The sequence below is a fragment of the Neolamprologus brichardi genome, chromosome 13 (assembly GCF_056152115.1).
Source record: "Neolamprologus brichardi isolate AB-2024 chromosome 13, ASM5615211v1, whole genome shotgun sequence".
NCBI lineage: Eukaryota > Metazoa > Chordata > Actinopteri > Cichliformes > Cichlidae > Neolamprologus > Neolamprologus brichardi.
This window is the reverse complement of record NC_142116.1, coordinates 19664177-19688980: the sequence shown is the minus strand read 5'-3', so window position 1 is coordinate 19688980 and position 24804 is coordinate 19664177. Positions and strand designations below refer to the sequence as shown.

At 40.8% G+C, this 24804-nt stretch overlaps 1 protein-coding gene across 3 annotated transcripts; it reads right to left on the bottom strand.

Moving 5' to 3' along the window:
* Positions 1 to 1179: 1179 nt before the first annotated feature.
* golga4 (golgin A4) lies at positions 1180 to 24078 on the bottom strand. 3 transcript variants are annotated; one of them, XM_006800813.3, is made up of 25 exons: positions 23860 to 24078; positions 22686 to 22760; positions 21151 to 21252; positions 18161 to 18229; positions 17723 to 18049; positions 17586 to 17633; positions 17421 to 17477; positions 17225 to 17323; positions 16458 to 16608; positions 16160 to 16350; positions 14715 to 14798; positions 14224 to 14371; positions 13955 to 14133; positions 12202 to 12300; positions 11943 to 12098; positions 7664 to 11439; positions 7441 to 7562; positions 6954 to 7084; positions 6587 to 6673; positions 5129 to 5155; positions 4940 to 5008; positions 4513 to 4588; positions 2718 to 2815; positions 1826 to 1912; positions 1180 to 1736 (listed from the first exon to the last, which is right to left on the bottom strand). In XM_006800813.3, exons 1-25 carry the CDS (start codon positions 23935 to 23937, stop codon positions 1722 to 1724), a joined length of 6351 nt encoding a protein of 2116 aa, XP_006800876.2. In that variant the 5' UTR covers positions 23938 to 24078; the 3' UTR covers positions 1180 to 1721. The 3 variants fall into 3 exon arrangements, with proteins under 3 accessions (XP_006800876.2, XP_006800877.2, XP_006800875.2); XM_006800814.3 differs by lacking the exon at positions 21151 to 21252; XM_006800812.3 differs by lacking the exons at positions 22686 to 22760; positions 23860 to 24078 and having other exon boundaries at positions 21151 to 21927.
* Between the last annotated feature and the right edge of the window lie 726 nt (positions 24079 to 24804).

Below are 24804 nucleotides of genomic sequence, written 5' to 3'. Positions count from 1 at the left end.
ACGGAGAAACGAGAAGGGTTTAGAAAGCATCACATTTCACCCGTGGGCTCTGGGGGGCTTTGGATTCTCCAAAACCGAGGGATGAGGGCGCACTGCTGCCCCCTGACGTTTTCCAGTCACGATGAACAGTGACAGCTTCATCATTTTTAAAAGTTACAGGTTTCCTTTCCATCTTATTGACTGTTACTTATTAAGGATTCTTTATTAAAATCATTCAAACTCAAACTGAACTCAAAAGTCAAATAAAAGAAAAAGAAAACGCAAAGTCTGAAGAATCATTTGGAAAAATCATTTTTTCTGCATTTCTTTCATTTATCAGTTTTATCTATACTAGTCTGGGAACTGCTGTTTTGCAGTGTATTACTTGTGCAACAGGCTTTTAGATACATATACTGATTAACAAATAGTATGTCCAATCAGCATATATACTGATAAACTGACCTCTGTATCCAACTGTTTGTTACAAGCTGGGTCTGTAAACTTGTTTTCTGCACTCTGCTCCTATTTTTATGTATTCACTGCTTTGCATGTTGAGAACTCTACACAACAAATTATGTCCAGTTGGAAAATCAGCTGATGTATTTGGAGATAATCTTCTGGGAATCATTAACTCTGACTTTAAACATACAGCATGTCATTTATGAGTAGCCAATTCCATTTGCGTCATACATTTGGAGTTGGTGATATGCCGTTTTTAAATTGAAGTTAAAAGTAAGCAATCTTTAAACACATTTCTAAAAGTGATTTAGGACATTTGCTCATGCCACATTTAATGTCTGTAAATGTATACATATAAGTAACAGGCAGATCCTTAAATGTGTCCATATACAGAATCAACAGCAAATTTCTTTCCGATTCTCATTAAATGAAAGTGTCAGCGGTCTAATATACTTGTGTGTTGTCTGTACTTCTAATGTGGAGAAAAAAAATAAAGGTCAGGCAAAGTAAAGTGAGAGATCTGTAAACCCAGATTTGTTGTCTTCATTCAGTGTGTCTTTTTAACCAGGTGTTAACAGTCCTCAGTCAGACACTGGGAGTAATGCAAAGACAGGTAATTAGATAAGCTACAAAACAAAAATCTGTATTGTGATGAGGATAAAGGAGTGACAAAAGTTGTTCTGTAAATAGGATTTAATGTTACTCTGAAAAAGAAAACTGTATAGCAAGTCATATAGCGCCTTATAGTACAGTTTTTATTATCATAATACAATTTACAGTTTTGTTTCTGTCTGTGTCAAAATATAAAGCATAGAAAAGCTGTGTTAAAGAGGTCCAGGGGCCTGTATCTTAATGTGGTGCGAGTGCACAGTTAAAGGGTCGTTTACAGTTTTACAGAGGAAGTGATTCAGACAACAGCACAACACAGAGATCTATAAATCAACTGACCGTCGGCATCCATGTGATGATAATATAATTTATTGCACAAGCCAATCTTTATAAACACATTCTAAAATAAAAGGAAACCCATTTACTCTCATCTAAAACTTATAAATTAAACTTAACTTCAAAGAAAAACACGGTTTATGGAAAAAAAGGTGTTTCTGTCAAATTCTCTTATTCCCTCATACCTGTTGAGCATTCACACATAACGCACACACACGCTTTCTCTTTCTCAAACACACACATGAATAAAATGACAAGAAATGCAAACAGATAATGGCAGTCTTCCCCCTTCAGCAGCAGTAGCAGCAGATCCAGAAGTACCCGAATCATTCAAACACTCATCGTAACCAAGGCTGTGGAAGAGACGGAAATGAAATTAGTTCAAATCCTGACACACATTTGACCTCATTTAAATATCCCCAAGTTGTAAAAAGATTCTTACAATTGGTTTCGAGTCTTCTTTGTCCAAAACCTTTTGAGCTTGGTCAGGAGGAAACTTGAGCATGGAGGTAATCACTTTGGCCATTGTCTGTGGAAAAAAGGGGAATTTTTCTGACTGACACCCCGATCGTCATCTTTTTAAGTCAGTTTACTTTCAAGGCAGGAGTCATCTGTGGTGTTAGCATAATCTCTGTTTTTCCCCCAGCTAACCTCTGCCTTTGACACCATCATCCAATCAAAATCAAGCTTGTTCTGAGACAACTGAAGCGCAAGAAAAGGCTCTACAAGAATGAAAATTATCTGCATAATCAACTCCAGGCCTATCTGCCAGGGAGCATGCATTTCCCTATAAACACAGAGGATAATCAGAAACAGGGCTCCTGGGCTGTGTAGGAAACCCAACTACTCAGCTAACACTAAACAAGGCCAGCATGCCTTTAAATGGCAAATCTGCGTCATGCAAGATGTATGAACTCGCGGGCAGCCTGCCGGACATCCTCCGCACGGGGGAGGTCTGCCATGTTGTTATAAAGAGTGTTTGTTGAGGAGCTGGGAAACTCCCGCTGACTTTAGGACCATGTCAACAGCACTGATAATTAGGGAGATCGCTGTTAATTATATCCAACAAGACTGGACACAACATGAGTTTTATATAGCTTCCTAAATGAGTAGCAGATGGAGGTCACCAGCTTTAAAAATAAAAATTATCAGCAACTTTTTTTTTATATGGTGGTTTTGAATCATCTCATCTAATAGACCATCAAAGCAGCTGCTAATGTTTTCTCAGCCAACTAAGATGGAGACATAAAAATGAGAAAAAGATTAATTATAAAAACTATTGGTTTTTTTCTTCCTGTAGAATCTTTTTATAAAAAATAAAAACCAGAACATACTTTTGTTTCCCGTCCCATCATGTATTCAAACAGCACCTTCCTCAGGTACTCCATCTCTGTGGGTTCTGAGAAGGCGTCGGAAATGTTGAGTCCAGGATCTGTAACAACAAGCAAAAACAACAAATCAAATATTTAATGATGACCACAACTGTCAAACTTCTCTTTCTTAATGTCTTTCAAATCCCATTACTTCAACATCTGTATGACCTCAAATGTATTAAATATGACTACACATCAGCTACTCTAGGTTACCACTTTGCTTATATTTCTTTCGGGAAGGAGAAAAATCCAACCTCAATACAGTTACCACAAAAAAACTAAAACACAGCTGTGAGAGCTGCATGTTAGTGTATGTAGACCGTTTTTATGTAGTTTTAAAGTACAACAATCCTGGAAAATGCACACAAAACCTCGCCAACTAACAGCATCAGGTTTATGTTGGCAAGCAAATTCAAAACCACCTTTTGCACAGTTTAAATTATGCACTAAAGCTGAGTACAGGAAAGAATGGTGAGACTCAGCATGAGCACTTTAATATCACACGAGTTTTTAGGTCTGCACCCAAAGCTATAACACAATTATCCCACTAAAAGCTATGAATGGAAACGACTGAGTTACAACTTGGACAGGGCTGCTAACACTTTCATGACTGAAGAAAAGAGCTTTATTATGGAACAACATCCAGTCGCTTTGTGCCTATTGGAAATAATCACTCAAACATCCTCAAATGTGCCTGAATGTGCCCAGAAGGACTGTGCGATTAGAGTACAGGAAAAGGTGATAGAGCAGTGCAAACAAGTCTTTGATCTCTGGTGTGGAGTAATGGGTCACCAATAAATTCCATGCCCTTTGTCCCCCTGACCCTATGTTGCCCCACCTAGGACAACTTTCACATCAACCACACAGGAAAGCAGATTTCAACAGCTTTCTGATCAATTTCCTACCTAATACAACTCAAGGTGGTTTACGCAAGCTCAACTGAGTCATCAGCGGCTTTAAATATGAATATGAGCAATATATATGTACTGGATAAGAAAGGTTTGAGAAATCTGCGTGCTGCAGTGTCCCGCATAGGAAACGTTTAGGCCACAATCTGCAAAATCCATTAAATCTAAGCATGGCTTATTCACCCCGCCCCCGCCCCCCCGCTTCTGACAGCAGATTCTCTTTATTACAGCACCAGAGAAGGTCCGAGAGGACTCACTCAATCTCTCCAAATACTCTCACACAGATGAAATGCAGTTGGGTTGTGGTATACTTGGAGACTGCACTGACTTACGGTCAACCTCCAGAGGTTTCCCTCAGCCTAAACCACGACATATACATATACACCCTCAACCCGTAGTCTAGCTTTAATTATAACCCCAGCTCTTATCTTTACCAGCAAGCCTAAAAATCCTGCTTTGCTAGCTAAACCATAATCAAAAGCATAGCTAAAGCAGTCCGGCACACACTGCTGAGGACCTGCACCTCCTGCCTGATCTCTGGAACAATGTGTTAACTGTCAGATTAGGCAGTGTCAAAACACCAACTGAGATCTTAAAGAGCAGCTACACTTTTACTGTAACTTTCACGTGTTGACACAAAATATAATCACATGGTCTGTCTTTAAAATCCTTTATTACACTAAAAAAGGTTAGGTGGCCCTTTTTCCGCCCCTACAGAGACCACACAGCATACGTTACGCTTTCCCATGAGAGTGGGCTGTGCTCAAGCGTTACGCATGTCATCTCTGCTGTGAAAATCTATAAGGAAATTGGATCAAGAAGCAGAACTAAGTGATTCATGGTGTTACCTTTAAATGTGCTCCCGAGATGGGTTACAACAGTGTTTCGGTGGAAACATTTAATCTTGTCCTCGAGCGAGTGAATCTAGCGTGGAGAAACAAACAAGCATGCACAGATTATTTAAAAACTCTTTAACCCAGTGGGTTAATTCTATGCATTAGAGTAATTGCTAAATAGGACATAAGCATTTTGGTGGCCATCCTCAGTGGAGGGCAGGATGCTTGTGAGAACGATGGTGTGTGTGAGAAAAGCTGTTGGAGGCGTTGTTCTGATTGTTTATGGGGTTAAACCAAATGTAAACAGATGTGCTGTGTAATTAAGTTGATGCAGCAGGAGAGCAGTAGCTGCTCTTGCTGGAGGCCACAGAATCCTGGGAATACACTGCGATGGATTTGGTGTCCTCAGAAAGAGCCACCAAGGGGGTCCGATACTCACTCTTTCAACAAACTGCTGCTCTCTCAGTCGAGCCTCGCTCAGCAACGTCGTTTTTTCAGCGAGCTGAGCCTGAGATCAAGAGGGACAGGAATCAGAAAATATGAAATGTGTACGTTATATTTTTGGCATGTTAGTAAATTTAATTGTACGCTAGGAACAGTGAAACCAGCATATAATAAACAAGTATACCTTTAGTTCTTCTGGGGTCATCTGTTCCTAAAATGAAAAAACAAAACAAAAAAACAAACAAAAAAACGAGAGGAAGAGAGAAAGAAGACATTGTGTGTTAGAACCAAACCTTAATTAAATCAACATTTCAACCTGATTTAAAAAAAAAGGATGTGAAAACTACAGTAATGACACATTTAGTGCCACCCCTGTATCCATATTATTTCAGACCTCTGTGCTGAGAAGCTCCACCGTCTTCTAAAAGCACAGAATTGCATTTACTGACATCAACATAACTCAAATGTGTATTTATCCGCTGCTGAAAATAGTTCCCGAACAATTTAGAATTGTTTGAATAACATTTTCTAAAGCTAAAGCGCTGAGAAATTACATGTATATATAATACACTCATGGACGACCAGTTTCACAGACTGATGTCTCCACTAGAAATAAATGTGCTTGGAGTTAAGAACCACAGACACGAGTCAGAAGGTTTTAAAAGATGGACTAAGAGCATTGTTTAAACACACTGTAGTCTACAAAGACTCAAGTGTGCTTGTATTTAGTCTCCTCTCTCTGTGGAGGGACACACTGACCCACTGTGAGGCCTCCCTGAGCTGAACGCCATACAATCCACCCATAAAGTTATTACCTCACCTGGGAAAAATGCAGCAGAGAGAGCAGCATAATTCTTTGTCTTTGTGTGCATGCAGACATGTGCGCAAAAGGTAGAAGAATCACTGCAGGGGTCTCATGGCACCTCAACACCTGGCTAAAATGTCTCCCCGGAGTGCTTTCGTCTCATCTGGCTCCATTCCACTATGCACATGTTGCATGACAGTATCGCTGCAGAATAAATCTAATGTCTACAATCACCTCGCATGATATTAATTGAGAACAGGGACTGACGCTGGCCGCTGCCTGACAATCTCCATTTTCTCCGGAGAACATTCCTGAGTGATTCAAACGAGCTTCGCAGCATCCGGCGCGCTTTGGAGAGAGGCCACACGACCGGAGCGAGAGACTGATCAGAGAAAACTATGTAGGAAAACTGTCCCTGAGCTCCTAGACGGATATCTTCAATTATGAAGCAACCCAAAGAAAAAGATGAACGATAACTGCCTAGTCTGTCAATCTGGATGTGAACTTTGTACTAGACCATTTGAAAATGTTTATACAGACACAAAAATGCATCTGGATTAGGCTCATTCAGAGCTAGAACTGCTTCCCTTAAACTCCAGACTTTTCCCAGAAGGGAGCCGAAATGCTGTGATTTCATACAGCTAGAGTGAAGTGACATATGACTCCAACAGAATCACTACATAAATTTACTCCACACCCCTCCCTCCATTTCAAAATGGACTACATACAGTTACAGGCATGATTTTCTACAAGCAAAAACATCCAAAGCACAGCCAGTTGTGACAGCTATAACAGATGTTTGGCCAGTGAAGAACAGTGGGTCAACATTATTTGTACCTCCGAAGTGTCCTGCGTTCTTGCTTGCAACTCCTCCAGTTGTTTCTGAACTTGCCACACTCTGTCTCCCATCTCCTCTTCTCGACTCTGAAAAAAACAAACAAATAAATAAAAAGGAACAACGACTGAGTCATTTCCCATGTATCATCTCAGCATCACAACTCAAGTATGCTGCAAATCACTCAGTGAGGGCACTGCGCTGTTTCAGACCTCAGATCCTCTTTGCAATTTAATTATGCTTTAAAAGGCAGCCAGAGAGATATTACATATAAATCCAAACAGTAACAGTCGATGGGTGGTGTCTACAAAGGAGTGCACCCTATAATATAACCCCATTAAAACAAATAGGATGAGTTTTTAATAGTACCTGTATAACCTGTTCATATTTCTGAACAGTTTTGTGCAAGTCATCCTCTTTCTGGGAAATCACCTTCCTCAGCTGGCTCGCTTCATCACGATGGCTACTGATGAGCTCTTCTTCAACACTCTGAGCTTTTGCTGAATCAAGAAAAAAAAAAGAAAGAAGCCAAGTGCATAAAAACACAACTTATATGTTCACTTGCCTCTAATTTTGGACTGGATTTTAACATGAAGGAAACATTTCTTCCACAAGCAGTAATCCCTTAATGCTCCCATGTCACAACACAGTCGTCCCATCTTACTGTTGATCAAGAACGTGAGTCATATTTACTTTGATCGTCTAGTTTAAGCCAGTCGTTTGTTTAAAACATAATCAAAGTGCAGTACTGAAACATTCTGACCACAGCAAAAGTGAACAATTTCGACCGCTCGTTTCCTTTGCTTGTAAATCTTGTTGGTTTAATTTGGTTGAGCATTATTCTCTTTTGCCTCACCGATGGCCTCCTTCACTGCTGTGTTGAGCTCCTTCTCTTTCAAAGACATCTGTGCGTTGAACTCCCTCATTATCTGCTTCATTGCAGAGTTGTGCTTCATTTCCAAATCTTCTAATTCCAGCCTATTAGAACAGAGCGCAAAGTAAATGTAATTAGTAACTATCAACAAAAAATCTAATATTATACAGACAAGGGATTTTTCACTATCATTTTTAAGCCTTACTTTAGCTTTTTCTCATTCTCCTCCAACAGCTCCTTCTTCATGTATTCTAGGTCGTGTTCATGCTCCTTCCTCAGTGACCGCATATCTTTCTGCAGCCTGACGAAGTCCTTGTGGATTTTGTCCTTCTCGTTCTTCACCTGGCTCAGTTTGTTCTTCAGAGACTGTAAAGAGTCCTCATCGTGCACCTCTTGAGCAGGAGCATGGTTTTCCAGCTCGTTTTCCATCACACTCTTGGTTTGCTGCATGCTGCTGCATTCCACCTTTACCTCAGTTTCTGATGGATTCTGGACCTCCCTAGCAGTCGCCTGATATTGCTCCAATTGGGCATCCTTCTCGCTAATTTCTCCTCTCAGGCGATTTATTTCTGCGAGAAGGTTTCCGTTCTGTTCCTCTGCTTCTTTTAGCTTTGCCTCGATTTCGTGTAATGCTGATTCAGTGTCTTTGAGCTGCCCCTGTTGCACTGCGTCACTCTGAAGTGAGGTCAGCTTATCTTCATACATGACTTTCAACTCCTCTAAAGACTTTTCTTTCTCAAGCCTCTCGTTATGCAGAACTTGTTCAAGGTGTTTGGCCTGCTCTTCCTTAAGCTTGACGAGAGCATCCTCCAGTGATTTTGTTTTCTCTTCTAATGTTTCTGTGTGTTTTTGCACAGAAATTTCATTGTTCTTAAGTTCACCCAGGCTAGTCTGAAGGGTTGTAATCATCTGCTCTTTTTCCTCAAGCTGTGACGTTAACTGTTTTGTAACCTGGCTGATTCTCTGCTCAGCTTTCTTTTTCAGCTCAGACGTTTTCCGAGTGCTCTCAGACAACCTCTCCTCAGTTTCCTTCAGACTCTCGTCCTTGCTCTTGATAATCTCGTTTTTCAACCTTTCAAATTCCTCCCTTTGACTTTCAAGCTTTTGTTTATACTGCTGGTTGCTTTCCTTGAGGGCCTGAAGTTTTTCGGCCATCTCTTGCTCTAAATTACCTTTCTGGGTGCACTGCATCTGCAGCTGTTCAACCAACTCGCGCTTCTCATTCTCAATGATGCTGTGTTGCTGTTTGAGGTCAGAAGTGAGCTGTTCGCACTCTTTCGTCTTTAGGTCTAACTGCTCTTGAAGCTCACCAAGTCGACTGATGGAACTCTCAAGCTCTACGGTAAGTCCACTGACTTTTTGCTCCTTCTCACTCAACAGTTGGTCCATCTCAGACTTGCTGACGGACTGATTGTCAATTGTTGCTGTCAGCCGCTGCAAAGCTTCATTCTTTTCGGCGATCTCTCGCTCCAGCTCTTCAAGCCGGGCCTGCAGAGATCCGGTAGTGTTGTTGCTCTGTGTGAATTTCATCTCTAACTCAGACAGACTGGTCCTGAGTGTATCCGCCTGCTCTAAAGCAGACTGTCTCTCCTGATCCAGTCTCTCCATTTGAGCAGCGGCCTTTTGCCTCTCCTCTTCATACTGCTGCGTCAGCTGATTTATGGCTTCCTCCTTCTCTTTTATGTTACTTGCTAGCTGATTTTTTAAGTCACCGACAACGCTTTCCAAGCTACTGATATGCAGCTCATTTGCTTTCAAAGTTTCTGATATGACTTTGTTTGCTTCGCTGAGCTCCTCAATCTTCTGTACATGTTCACTAATGGACTGAGAATGAGTCTCTCCCTCATGTGTTAAGGCTTTGATGTACTCCATATGAGCATTTACCTGAGCAGTCATCTGTTCTAATGAAATGCATAGATTTTTATTCTCCTCGGTGTGCTGGCGAACACTCTCCTCTAAAGTGCAAATTTGATCTGCTTTAGTAAGGATAATGTTTTTAAGATGTACCACCTTTTTCTGACCAGAGAGCAGTTTATCTTCCAGCTCTTTCAACCTACTCTCCACTTTTTGCTGAAGTTCATTAGATCCACACACAACTTTCAACTGAACGTCCTTACAGTAATGGTTTATTTGGTTGCTCATCTTAATCATTTGCTGCTGTAACTCTGCTTCCTTGGCATTCAGTTGGATGGAAGTTTCCTCAAATTTACTCTGCAAGTCTGCACTTTCCTTAAATCTGGCACCTTCCAGCGCTTCAAGCTGTTTTTCCGCTTCATTCAACTTATCTGACCAAGCCTTCAGCTTCTCTCTGCCCTCTTCCTCCGTCTCGTTCAGCTTGTCTTGGAGGGCGTTTCTCTCACCGAGCGCCTGGTTAAGGTTCCTTTCCACTGACTCTATTTGTTCTTTTAGCAACGCTTCACTCTTTGCCAAACTTTCAAGTTTAAGCGCTGCTTCGTTAAGCTCTTCTTGCAGCTTCTGCACAGTGGTTTCTCGGATCGCCAGGTCTTCCTTTAAACCCCTTATTTCACCCATTACTTGCTCATTCTCCGCTCTGCTTCTGCTAAGCTGCTGAGACACTTCTTCCAGCTCCTGGACTTTGTCCTGCAGTATGACTGAATGTTTCTCCATTAATTCTTCCTCCTGCTGTCCTAACCGCTCCTGCCAACGGCGCTCCAGGTCTATAATATCATGCTTATGAGTGGCATGTAGTTTCTCCACTTCCCCCTTATGGTTATCCTGCAGCTCTGTCACTGCATTGCTGAGGCCTTGGGAACTTTTCTGGGCCATCTCTACGATTTTCTCCTGAACTTGCTGTTCTTTCTGCTGAAGCTCCTCTTCCTTCTTTGCAAGCTCCTTCTTCATGTTTTCTTCATTCTGCTGAAGCTTTTTCTTATATTTCTCTTGCATTTCTTTTGCTTTCTGTTTGAATTTTTCCATTTTGGTTTCCTGTGATTTCAGTTTATCTTCCATATCAGTTATAGTGTTTTTCAGCTTTGCTTCATGGGCAGCTTTTTCGTCATCCAGCTGTTTCTTGAGGCGTGTTTGTTCTTCCAGCTTAGTGTTCAGTTCTGATGTAAATGACTTCTCTTTCTCCAAGAGCTCCTTCCTGCTCTCTTCTAACTGATGCTCAGTTTCTTGAAGGGATTTCTCTTTTTGTTGGCATTCATTCTTTGCAGCTTCCAACTGATGCTCCACATCTGTCAGTTCTTTCTTGCACTTATCAAGATCTTCTGTTATCTTATTTAACTGTGCATTAGATTCCTTTAAACTCTCAATTTCCAGCTGGGATTCTGATAAAGTTTGCTGCAGCGCTTCCAATTCTTTAATCTTGCTTTCTAGGTCTTGTGCAGTGGAATGTGATTCCTCCTGTAGTGTTTTTTCTTTAAGCACGTATTGTTCAATTTCCTTCTCCTTTTCATTCAGAACAATTTTCAATGCATTAAGTTCCTCCTTCAGAGTTTTCTCTATTCCGCCAAGCGACTGATCATGCTCACGTTTGACATTTTCAAGCTCTTCGCTGTGCTTTGACACCTGATCTTGAAACCTCGTCTCGTGTTCCTGTAGCGCTAAACTATGAGCATCTTCAGCAGCTGACAGCTTCTCCTCCAAAAGCTGTTTACTTTTCAGCACCTCTGAAAGCTCAGCAGACAGCGCCTCTAACTCTGCCTGCTTTGCATCCAGTTTCTCTAGAGTTTTCTGATTCATCTCTTCGACATGTGCTTGGAACTGCAGCTCCTTGTCTTTCAGAAGGGTTTCCATTTCGGCCCTGTGTCTTTCCTTGAGCTCCTCAAGGGCAGCATTATGCTGCTGGGTTAGGGTGCCCTTGTGCTTTTCCAGCTGCTCGTGGTGCTTTTCCTCTAATGCAGAGATTTGCTCTTTGTGTTCATTCTTCAGTTCCTCCAGCTGACTGGAAAGTTCATGGGAGAGACCCGCTTCTTCTTGTGAGATCTTGTTCACAGAGCTCTCCAGTTCCAATATCCGCTGCAATCACATACATGGAGGTGGTTAGATTCTTCCGCTAATCTGCTACAGTTAATCATTCACAGAACTGACACAGCTATAAAAACACATTGACGGTTATTAAGATATTTTTTTTAACAATAAAGCTGTGACACAGTTCAATTACTACCAACTTTGTAAAAGCTTCAAGTACATAAGGATTTCATGCTTGACAGCATTACATATTAAATGTAGACTGTGAAAATATTTACACATTGAAAATTGCTCACTTCTGTGTGTGTGGCGTGTTACTGCAGAACCAAATAAACACAAGCATACTCAAGTTATTTTGCCAATTAATTAAATAAAAATAAGTTCTGAACCTCAAAGCAATCGGTCAGTGATTAGCAGATTCAATATGAAAGAACAAGTTACATCCACAAAGATGTAATAAACAGGTAAAAACGAAGCTCTGCAGTGTGCCAGCTGTTGCTTTTCTCAATATTAAAAATAAACCAAAAAACCAAATAAACAAACAAACTCACAGTCCTTGCAGCTTCGAGCTCCAGCTGGATCTCCTTAACCTTATTATCAGCTTCTGTCCTTAAAGCCGTCTTCTGTAACTCTGCGTCCTCCAGAGCCAGAGCGGCCTGCTGTTCCCGTTCCTTAGCCAGCTGTGCAAACTCCTCTTTGCACTGCTCCTAAACAGCATTTAAAAAAATACAAATATTAAAGTTATATTTTTCTTATTTGATACAGTGGTTTTGTTGCTAAACTGAATAAGGGAAAACATTTTGCACCAACCCCAGCTTTGTTGATTTTCTCTTTCATCTCTTCTTCTTTAGCTGCCAAAGCTTCACTGTGGAGCTTTTCCATGTTGGCCACAGTTTCCTCTGATGATTTCTAATATTGGTTAAAAAAAATATGACTGGTAAATATAAATACAGAGGATCATAGCTCGTGAAACAAAGTGATATTACTGCTCTCCATGACAGCAGTGTAACATTTTATACACATTAAATTCTTTTTAATGTAAATGCTTACACTACTGAGTCAATGTTGGTACTTCTGTGGCTACTATATATCATTTTCAAAGAAACTACCAAAGAAGCCAATTCTTTGGATAAATCTAGAAATATGACTGCAGCTAATTACTTATTCAAATCAAATCAAAATTTATATAGCACATATTAAAACAACAGTGTTGACCATAGTGCTTCACAGTCAGTAAAAGCATGAGACAGTTAAAACAAACAATAAAAGAGGACAACAAACAATAGGTAACAACACAACAAGCTAGACTAGCCAACTAGACAGAATCAAAAGCCAAAGTCAAAAAATAAATTTTAAGACGTGATTTAAAAGACTGGAATAACCTCCCTGTTCATATTCGTATTGCCGAGTCTATCCAGAGTAGGGATGGGTACCGGTATCCGGTGCCGTGATGGCACCGGTTCTGACATAAACGGTAGTAACCAGACCGAAAAGCAGCGCACATTTCGGTGCTTTATTCCGGTGCTTTTTTTTCCTGAGATGTCACACACTTTGAATTCTAGCCAATCATTTTACGTTTCCGAGGATAGTAGGCGGGTCCAGGTACATACGTTCTTTTAGAGCAGAGCTACAGATTAAAAATGCCCAAGGCGAAGCGGTCAAAAGTCTGGCTGTACTTCACAGCAAAAGATGCAAACTCAGCAGCCTGCAACAAGTGCTTTAAGCTGATACTGTGATACTGTCAAAGGAAGTAACACCTCAAATCTGATGAAACACCTGGCGACGCATAGCGGGTTTTTTTTAAAGCCGAAAAATGCGCCGTATTTGATAGTTTGCTGCGAGACCTCACACCGAGCGCATCTACTGCAGGTGTGGTGCCTGTTATCGGACCCGGAGTTAGCAACATCCCCCAAAAACCCGAAGAGTAGAGTCCTGGCCCCTAGCCCTGCCAGTGTAGCAGAAATGATGACGGATGATGATGGCAGCAGCAGCCGTTCTTCTCTGCGTGAGTAGCTTAATATTGTTTGTGTGTAATTTACGTTGAGTAGGCTAACCACGTTATTACATTAATGCATGTAAGGTGAACTAGCAAACACCGTCGTAGTTACATGCGGCTGTCTTCTTGTTTGATGGCAGATACTCCCTTCACCCTGGCCAAAACGGCTAAAATGACCAAAGAAAAAGTGGAAAACATGAGAGGTTTTTGGACAAAGTTTGTGTTTTTTCCATTGTTTAAGCACTGCTTCCTACCAAGAGTGATACCATATATGCCATATAGCTGCAGAAAAGGCTAACATTGTTATCTTTTTACAAAAAAACAGCTGAACATGAGAGGTTTTTGGACCAATTTTGTGTTCTCCATTCTTTAAGCACCGGTTTGAGCACCGTTTAAGCACCGGCACCGTTTCAAAAGTACCGGTTTGGCACCGGTATCGGATAAAACCTAAACGATACCCATCCCTATTCCAGAGTCTAGGTACCACGGATGCAAAGGCCCAGTCACCTCTCGACTTCATTCTTATTCGATCAATAAACAAATATTCAGGAGAAGTCCTTTCCTGACCTTCATGATGGTGACAACCTCCTGTTTGACTCGTGTGAGTTCCTGCTGCAGGCTCTTCCTCTCTTCCTCACTGGCCCTTTCGATTTCTTTCACTTGCTCCTCCAGCTGAACCTGCAGCTGTTTTCGAGCCTCCTCTGCCCTCTGAGCTACACCCAGTGCTCGTTCAAGTTCCTCAAAAGCTATTGGAAGGGGGAAAAAAAAAAAAATCACAAACATATCTAAAAAAAAGGGAACTTTTCTGTACATTACCTGACATGGACAGCACGTACCCGATTTCTCAGCCTTTTCTTTCTGTTCCTGTACTTCTTCTTTCTGGGCTATAGCTTGCTGGAGCCTGGAGCGCAGCTGTGCAATCTCCTCTTCTTTCATTTCCAGCGTCTCGTGCATCTGCCGTTTGGTCTCAGCAATGACCATTCCCTGAAAGGCAAAAAAACCAGTACCCCATGAAAGACAAATCATCCCTTTACCTGTACACCCTGAGCACAGGAATCAACACTAAAGCTTATGTTGATCTGCTCTCCATGAACGAGGGCTGTAAAACTCAGCCCTGTGCTATTAATTGTGTTATGGCTTTAAGAGCTTTCAGCATTCCTCGCAGAACTGCTATACATCCTGCAGTGCTGGGGTCAAAGTTTAAGCTAAACAATATGAGTCTGAAGCTACTCAACAGCAGAATAAAAAACACACACGCGGCCACACACATACACACATAACTGAAACGGAAGAACCTTCAATCCAGATCTCAAAGCTCCTCACTAACCTTGTCCTGCTCCAGCTGTTCAATGAGATTCTTGGCATCACGCAGTTGAGTGATCAGCTTAGTCTTCTCTGTTGTGTGTAGTTCCTTTAAAGACAAAACAATCGACAGAATTAAAAATAAAAAAAGTCACACGTGTCCTAATGGCATGAATGCCACTTCACAATGCACCGCTTCCTACATCCTGTATACGTGTTCGCTCTGATAACTTCCCAATCAGATGCTTTCTGTACCACCCAGGATGCCTCACCCACAAGCCAAACAACCAGTGTGTATACATGGCCAACTAAACCAACAAGTCAACCCAAATTACAGCTCACTCTTGCAACCGTGGCATGTAGTAGCCATGTCTCTGTGGCACCGCACTTTAACAAGCAGTTACTAAACAGGAAATGCTGGGCTATGTTTCTCTGTTGTTTGACACAAGTGTGCCAACGGCATGAGTATGTATGCAGCACTGTGATTAACAGAATGTTTTTATAATGTCAAAACGTATCATATGAATAAACAAAGAGACAAAGAAAGACCAAATAGCATACAATACTCAAGGATGGCAACACACAGTTAAAACATGAATTCAAAAATAGTTGAAGTTAGGGTCTGGAAAAGTAGACAGATGTTCTGCTTTATGGGATATTTTTCTGAAGCAGAGAAGGACAGCCCAGCAGTTCCAGGATCCCTTCATGCTGTTTTAGGAGGGCTAAATGCCTGTTAACCTCTGCTTTCCCTGACAAAGGACAGGCCTCCATTCCCAAACAAGCTGTGGATTCATACAAAAAAAAACAACAACAAACCCCCCCCCCCCCCCAAAAAAAAATTATGGCAATAAATGAAAGCAAGTCAATCAAGTGACGGCACATACAAGCTGTCTATTATTTCAATGGCTTTGTTACAACAACCACTTGTTATCATGCGCTGCAAAACATCAGAGCGACTAAGGACAAGCTACACGAGCCGATCATACCACTGCAGCAAAATGTTTTGAAATCAATGAAAACAATGGCTCAGTCATGTCACGCTGACATGACATGAACCCTCACTCTGGAGCTCAGCCAGAGAATTTGGATGTTCGGACTCTGAGAACCACAGCGATCTGCTGTGTCACGAGATAATGGAGTCACATACTCAGCGGACCATAAAGACTCTGGCAGACAGTTTGCGGCACAGTATTAATTCCTCTAAACACACTGCTCAGTCCTTACCGTCCATCCCCACTTTAATCAAACCTCTTTATAATTATAGTTTACTACTTGGTTTATAGCAAGCACTCATCTCTGGGAAATCAGTTTGAAATATCTGGGCACTTTAACTTATTGTTGCTGTAATTCTGTGTATATTTAATCCAAAATTTATAGTTTTGTTTGACTGAAAGCGTCCTAATATTAAAGTATAACTACACTCCAACTATCACTCCAAACTATCATTTCTGAAAAACACAGGGTAACCACCTTCATCTTCTCCAACTCATGCAGTCGCTCCTGCAGCTGCTCCTGCAGAGTTTCATTCTCACTGCTAAGCTGGGCGCTTCGCTCCTTGTGTGTACGCATGACTTCCTTGCACTTCTGAAGCAAGTTTTCTTGCCTCTTCACTCTCTTCTGCAGAGCCTCCATGAGTTTAGTTGGGTCACTGTTGCCCTCTCCTGTCCAGAAATTAAAATTCACTGCTTAGAAAAAAAAATGTGCTCACACAGCGTGACTCCTTGCTAGAGGCAACTAAATAACCATATATTTTAATAAATACACTTACCCTCAGTGACTTCAGGCTCTACTTCGTTCTCCTTCAAAGGACTCTGTGTGGGAGAAGCAGAGACTTCAGCAGCTTCAGACTGAGGAACTTCTCCTTCAGGGGGCAGCGAGCCATCGGGGCCCACTTGGAGCCGTTTCTTCAACAGAGCAACCTTAGAGGAACAAAGATCAATAAATGAATCACAGTCCCTTTGGCAACTTAAGACAGATCTGTTATTGTTCCCTGCAATTGAACTCAGAGTTATAGTTATACAGATTCATTACTCCTGCTATGGAGGTTTTCTCCATTTGGCTGTTTGTTAGCAGGACGACTAAAATTGTATGGACAAATTTGCAAGATGTAGATATGCAGTCTCAAACAACTCTTGATTTTTACATGACTGTTTGTGCATGACATGGTTCTTTCAGCTTTTTGATTGCAGGTAACCTACTCATTTTCAAGGCAAGTGAAGCATTCCTGTTTGGTCTGAGAAACTTTTAAATACAAAACCTCTGCACTTCATTTGTCTCTGATTTTAAATAATGTCACATTTATTCAAAACTCAAGAACCATTTATACCAGAACATCGCTGCAGTGATTATCATGCTTAAACTGAAAGGATTAATGTGAAATTATTATTAAAGCAGGTTTTAAAGTAAATTTTTTTAAAAGTTACATTTAAACACTGTTCTGGGTTTGTACGGTGTTTAAAATAAGCCATACTTCCAAAGTTGTAATCCTAAACAGCAGAAAAGCTTTGGCTAATTTTCCCACCACCATCCACACACCTGTGTTTGTAGCACAGTGATCATCTGGTCTTTCTCCTCCAGCGCAGCATCAAACTCATCTTGCAGGTGTTTCTTGGCCTGTTGGTCCATCTGAAGCTCCTATACAGTAGATTATTCATTCATTTGTGCAGTTTGTATTAATTAAAAAATGATTTTAATCTAAAGACACAAAAACATCCATAGCATATAGTCATACCTCTCGTAGTTCCCCTATCCTGCGCAGTGCTTTATCTTGACTCTGACTGAGGATGGCCTGGGGAGAACAAAAATGTACATTGGATCAGTTCAGATGTTATTCTCTTTTTCCAAAAAACATCAGATGAGAAAAATACTGGAAAAAAAAAAAAGATGTAAAATGTACCTGCGTTTTTTCTTTTTCTCGCTGTACGGTACGGTACGCAGTAACCAGCTGCATGACAAAGATGTAAAGATGAGTAGGAGTTATATTCATGTACAGACTTTACACTTTACTCTTCAAGCATCCTGTCTGTTTCTTACCTCCGAATACTTCCCCCTGTACTTCCCCAGGCTCCTCTCTACTCTAAGCATTCGGTGTAACAACTGCTCTTTGGACAGAGACTCTACACTTCCTGGTTGCTCCTCGGCCTCGCTCTCAATGTCCGAGGGTGGATCATATGCCGGGGCACTGGGGGACTCGTTTTCTCCCAAAGGAGTCAGGGATTCGCGTGATGAAGTTCGGACCAGGTTGTCTTTAGATGGAGAGCGAAACAGATTTTCCGCCCGACTGGCTCCGCTACGAATCAATGACTCCATTGAGGGCACTTTCAGCTGTAGTTTCTGGGCAAATGACTGTGGCTCCTCTTTCTGTTACAAACCAAAACAAAAAATAAAGATCTCAAACTCATTAATGAATGCGCAAAAACACTGTAATATCACATTGAAGAGATTAAAGAGGTGGCTTGGTAATACTCTTACATGAGGAGAAGTACTTCCATCCCCATTGATGCTGCCTCTGGGAGACCTCAATGCACCTTTAGAGGCACTCTAAAGACCAAAAAATAAAGATGAGATTATGAGGAAAAGGGCAGCTGTATCAGCAAACTTGTCCTGGGCCAGTTAGTCATCCACACCCAGCGTGGCTCTCCCTGATTACTCTGGAGGGAGCAATATTAGTATTGCTGGGAGCAATGCAGGGGCAATGGGTACCCTCATGCAACTTGGAAAAAACAGAGGGGTTAAATACACAAAAGAAGGCATCTCTACTGTAGAATAAACAAAAAGGGGTTAAGACAAAACTACAAACAGCCATGAGGTCAGAACAAATAGTTAAAAGTCAAGTAGGAGAGCTGTGTTTGAATTAAAGATGCTTGGCAGTGCTGTGTGCAGCTGCATTACAGGAGGACAACGTCACAACTGATGTGAGGGAACATTTAGCAGCTTAGTTGGTTTAGTTGATTTGTTAGAAGCAGCATCAAAGTGAGCAACTCTTCTCCTCCCTTGTCCAGCTCCAAGCTACTCCTTCCTGTGGATTACTTGTTTCCGCTTCGTTTGCACAGCTAGTCATGTGAACGCTTGCTTTCAACCAAGCCTGTCAAGAGCTTCGTGATTATGATCAAGACCCCAGTGACCACTACCACTAGACTTTTTTTTTTTAAGTGGATCTATTTAGTTATTGTACATGTGTGTGAAGAACAAGAGAAATTTGGGTATAAAGCAAAGAGTCAGCAAAAGTAGTGAGAAAAAAAAAGAATGTCAGCATGTGAACAAACACAGCAGGCCTCAATCTTTTAAGAAATGTGACCTTTGCTAAAGTTTTACTGTCAAGACTTCAATGACATGCAAGGTGTCTGAGTGATTAGCAATAAAAAGGAACTTGTTTGTTTGCAAGACAACTCCATTAGCGCCTTTATATTTCGTCCTGTGTTCCTGTGCTCTTATTTCTCTGTTATTTCCCATCACCCCCAGATGGCTGCTCGACTGGTTTTGCTGGAGGTTAAAATGGAGTATTTATAGCATTGCCTTTCACTATTATGCCCTTCATGTCTGCTTATTTTCAGTCATATTAAAAAAAAATGGACAATGACTCACGGATAATTACTTCAGAACGGTACACCAAATGTAAACCTACCAAACCAGGGCACTTGAGTGCCTCTATTTCAGGACCACAAGATCAAACATAATTCTCACAGACACAAATCAGAAACCAAATTCAAAACAGATCACAGACCACAAAACGTTGTGACTCAGAAGAGTTACTATCACCAACTCCACAAAGTACCATTAAAAATATAAAGAAAAATTAAGACAGAAGCCTCCAGTCAACAGACAAACATAGCTAGCAGAACAAGTAAAAACAACAACAACAACAACAACAAACAAATATTAAAAAAAAAAAATCTATGAAATGATTTCATGGGTAAATGTAAATATAATGAGATCCAAAAATCAAGATTATGTCACATCGCTAACATGTGAAAGTGACTGTGATGGACATTTGTATCTGTGGCTTTAGCACATCAACACTCCTACGACTCTATACCAGGAATCTAATGATCCCTTTAGACTTAGACTTTTAAATTACATATCATGCAAATGTCAAAGCAAAGGTTACATAAAAGAACGATGCAAAGGTCAAAGAGTAACTGCATCTTAATCAGTGTCATTAACCATACACATAATGAAGAGGCAGCAGAATTTAAGGCTTCCCCTCTTTCCAAACTACAGATCATAAGCAGCATCTGGCAAGAGGTGAACCAGACAGATCAACCAAATAAATCATTATGAGACGGTCAAGACATTGTTAATAAATTCTAAATATTCATGGCTCCACTTAAACACAGCCAGACTGCTGACTGATACCATCTCAGTTCAGTCTCTTGAGGTTCGTATTTTATTGCAGTTGAATTCATCAAACAGTTGCTTTCATTTGCATATTTTTCGTTTTGTTCTCTGATAACTGGCACAATAACACTACAAGTTGACTGGCAGTCATTCTGAAACAGCTGTGCTGAAGTAATAAAGTCCTTGTTTTATAATCACTACATTATCTCACAATATCCGCACAAATCCTGGTTAATGACAGCAGCTGGGGTGCGTACTGGGCTATGTTGGCATTTAAAATGAGCAAGCAGAGTTAAGAGACAATTAAACAATGTCTCTCAATTTTACTGACACATGACCCTCATACTGAGCTCCATTTACCTGCTACAAACCTAGTTACAAAGCAGACTTATGCAGTTTAGAAATTATTTTGAAGAGCTGTGTGTACAAATGTATGTATCTGAATACGGACGACCCATATGTTCTCACAATTGGTGCTTAGTATCTACTGACAATGTCAAAAAAAATAGACCTTAACTTTAATAACAGTAATTAATAAGCAGTTACAAGCAACACCAACTTTCATTTGTCACATCAAATATATCTTAAATAAAGAAACAGCTATTTGGATGTGTTTGTTTACTTAGAGAGTTAGACAAAATTTTCAATTTTAATTTGTTAAAAACTTGTCCCATAAAGAAAAATATCAACTCTCCAAATACACAGACTTTAGGGGAGACGGGACAAAGGCGATCAGGCAACATAACAGGATTTAAGGGTCTACAAGGGTCTCTAGGGCAAGCAGCAAAGATCACCTAAAGACAAATGGGCACTGTTCATTTCTTTGACAGCTCACAAACTGAAAGAAGGGACAAGAAACAAACACGGGGCAGAACGCACAGAAGCTTCTATCCTACAGTGTAAACCACAACCTAGTAGATGCAAAATTAACCTACATATGAGATGCCTTCTTGCTACTAAATCCAAAGCAAACAGGAGACGGAGAGCAGGGAACAAGCTGTCCCTACTTGGGCAACAGTCCTCTACCGATTCCCCAAAGGCGTGGAAGACGGGAGGAAGGAACGGGGCAAGAGGAGGAGGAGAAGAAGAAAGATGAAAGAGGCAGGAAGTGAGGACAAACTCACCACACTGGCTACCTGGGCCGTTTGGGGTCGTTTTGAATGGTCCAGAGCAAAGATAGTATACTCAGAGAGAAAAGCGGGCTCTGCTATCATCCCGGCCAGCACCTGACCCCCATCAGTGCAGTAACGGGACGAAAGGTGGGGAAAGGAGAGGAACACAGAGAGCAATGAGAAAAACAACAGCATGAGTGTGAAAAAGCCCTGAAGGGAGTGGCTGACCAGCCTGATGAGAGGAGGCTGGCGGAGAAAGAGAGAGAAAGACTGAGATGAGTAAAAAAGAGAAAGACAGTGAAACATAGGGAGAGATACTACATAAGCTGGGAAAAAAAGAAAAAAAAAAATCAGAAAAACTGAAAAGTCAAGCACTCAATCAACAGTAATGTTATGAGTAACAGTTTCACATCTCCTCATGTAATCTTCACAATTTTAACCAAGGGCTAAATCTGCCTTCAATCATGAAACAAATGCTTTCAGAGATGTCAAAGTGTTAATGATTCGTGAGGTGAAGAAAAGATGCTGTGATGCTACACGAAGCTTCTACGCTGAGGCTGCCGAGCCACATAACAGCAACACGTGTGCTTCCAAAGGCACAAGTGGGGAGAGCAGTGCATAGAAACCTGACCAAAAGGGACAGTGCCACTACTCCAGTGAGGGTTCTGCAGTGTTGAAATGAAGGAAAAAGTGATTAAGATATTTTTTTTTTTATCTGAAAAACAACAAAGACTGTAAACATCCATATCTAATCTCAACAGATGTAATAACAACATGTTGCATCATCAGTTGTAGAGTCACTGCCATTAAACCTATGCTTATCTACCTCTTTCTAATGGAGCATAGTCCTGCATTGAATTGACTTGTCAGTATCTATTGAGGCAAAATATGGCAACTAGTCACAGGAGACACAAAAAACACTGAGGAGGATACATCAATTATTCATAGACATGCTGAAACACTGTCTGCTCTACACCATTAAAACGCCCTTTCCATTGTCTCTAAAGAAGGAGCTGCTCGTTTGGTGGTACAGGGTCTTTTAAAAATGTAACAATAATAATAATGATAATAACAATAATAATAAGTGACTTCAGACACTTAAAATACCATATGAATGGAATCCAAGTGCTGACTGCTTTGCAACATTAATGACCACAGTGTAAGTCTGGCTCATATGTTCCCATCTGGTGTTGGCTATTGTATGCACTGCAATATGTTCATGAGTCCAGGGTTCAATATGTCTAGATTGTTGGATTATTTTAAATAATTGGATCAAAGAAGTTTGCTAGTGACAACCAGAAGACTCTGAAAACCAACAGCACTAAGTGTTCACTTTCAATTAACACAGCAATCAAAAAGAGACTTGTATGTTATAAAGCAGACATTATGCATAAACAAAGCATACAAAGCACATTTTTAAAGCCTAAGAGAAACAATCATTAGAATGTAAGCTGGGGAGGGACTTGGAAACCTCTGCAGGCTGTGGTCTGAACACAAGTATACATATATAAATAAAGATATGAATCACAGGCTGACACCATGCTCACCTCTCTGTCACTGGGAGAAGGTGTGCCATCACTAAATGGGGGGGTTTGGCTGTTACGTCGGTCTCCACTGCTGATCTGTAAAACAAATAAGTAATAAGGAAAAAGAAGTAATAATAATAGTAATAAATTAATTGAAAAAACATAGTCATAACAATAATATTGATTTTGTTGCCTGGCAGTAAATCAAACTTGATGCTTGCTGGGTGTAAGTTCTCTTGTTACTGGATTTCACCTTTTGTATGCCTTCAAATTTGTTCCTCAAAAACAGCCAATCTGCATAAGAACCAAACCAATTCGAACAAGGTAATTTATCTATCCATCTTCCAAAGGGTTGCTGGATCTGCATATTGTATGCCAGATGCAGCCCTCTCATTTATCTGGAAAGGGAACAAGCCCTAGCTTGTGAGCCCCCGAGGCTGGATTTGGATCTCCTCCCAGTTCTGAACTGGGGATCTTTTGCATGTAAAGCAAACAGAGAAATGCAGCGAAAATATCTACATTAACTTGGAACTGAACTATGATGGACCTCCAAACTATGACACATACCTTCAGTCCTTCACATATATTTAGGAGAGCTTAAAGAAACTTGCAGTTTCATATTTCAAAGAACAATTCGCATTTTTTAACAGAAGAGGAAAGCAAGGGATCTGATGAGGTTTCTAGCACTTTTCCAATGACAAACTTCCAACTTGAAATTGTGTGCTACTTCTGTATTGTTTTTAATAGAGGCGCCTGGGAGTAGTAGGATTTGCAAGGGTCAAATATAGCTTCCAGCTGACATCCACTGGCAGCCAATGCAAGAAGCATTAACTCAGACACGCCCATGTTGTCACTGGCGAGTATAAAAATGCGGGCTGGCATTTTGGCTACAAACAAATTGATGATTAGCTGTATGAAGTGAGACTTTTCTTCTACTCGGACAACGGGATTTACCAGTTCCAGCTGTTCCAACCGCTGACAGCTAAGTTAAGCTGCTAACTTAAGGACTTAGCACGGTGCTAATGTTTGCGAGACAGTAAAGGGACGAACTGACAATTCAAGTTAGCTTATTAGGCTGTCAGCTTGAGTTATCTTAATGAGAAATAACTAGACAACCACTTCCAAACCGTGAAGTCTTTGCAGTATAAACAGACGTTAACTTAGCTAGTTAGCTCCGAGCACCACAACAACTAACCTGGGCCTGCTGAGGTGACTGCGCATTCCTCTGCGGAGACTGCTCCTCGTTTAGCTTCTGCTTGAGTTTTTTAAACATCTTGTCACGCCGATATAAACTGGTGACCAAGTATCGACTTTCCGGCGGAGAGGTTTTTTTGTTTTTACTCAGCCTATCATTCAGTACTCAGGGGCAGACTTCCTTGTTCGCTTCTAATTTTCTGCAGGTGGTAGGCCTATCTGCGCATGTGCGGCCAACGTGGAGGAAATCTGAAACGTCAGACTTAAAGGGCCAGTCTGGGCTCAGTTAGCTACAGCGCCCCCTTAGATAGCAGCGTGTTTGGGATATTTTACAGCCTATTTATTAAGACAGTTGAAATGAGAAGACAGTTTAACACATGTGGTATACAGAAGCACATACAAAACAGCAACAACAAAAACACAACACAAGGAATCCTCACAAAGAGGGATAAAAACAAACAAATAAGGCCATATTTTAAAAATTACATTCCAAGCTAGATCCACTAAACTCAGTCCTGCAATGTCAAATGCAATATCAGAAAGGAACAATAACTTTAAGTCTAATAAGTATTTTATAGTACTCATATATTTACTAACTCATTCTTAAAAACAGAAAATAAAATTCAGGAACACCAAATTTGCATTTGTGGATGTGGTATTTTGCATCACTTCCTTAAAACACTGAATGAAAAATATGCATGAATGAATTTAAAGATCTTTGTATGAGGAAAACAGATGGGAAACATCTTTATCTGAATTTCTTTTTTTAATGATAGACTGGTGATTTGTTCAGGGTGTACCCTGCCTCTCACTCTATGACAGCAGGGATAGGCTTCAGCCACCCCACAACCAAGCGCAAGAGAAAGGACGGATGGATGAAGTATTAACAAAATGTAGCAAGTGAAATCTATTTTCCTAAGTCTCTTCTTGAGCTCCAGGTTAAATC

Coding starts and splice junctions, on each gene's coding strand:
- golga4 (XM_006800812.3), bottom strand. CDS start 21,444: ATGTTTCACTGTCTTTCTCTTTTTTACTCATCTCAGTCTTTCTCTCTC. Junction 7,563..7,663: donor GAGAATGAGAAAAAGCTAAA/GTAAGGCTTAAA, acceptor CTGTTCTAATAG/GCTGGAATTAGAAGATTTGG. Junction 4,589..4,939: donor AGCAGCAGTTTGTTGAAAGA/GTGAGTATCGGA, acceptor TCTCCACGCTAG/ATTCACTCGCTCGAGGACAA.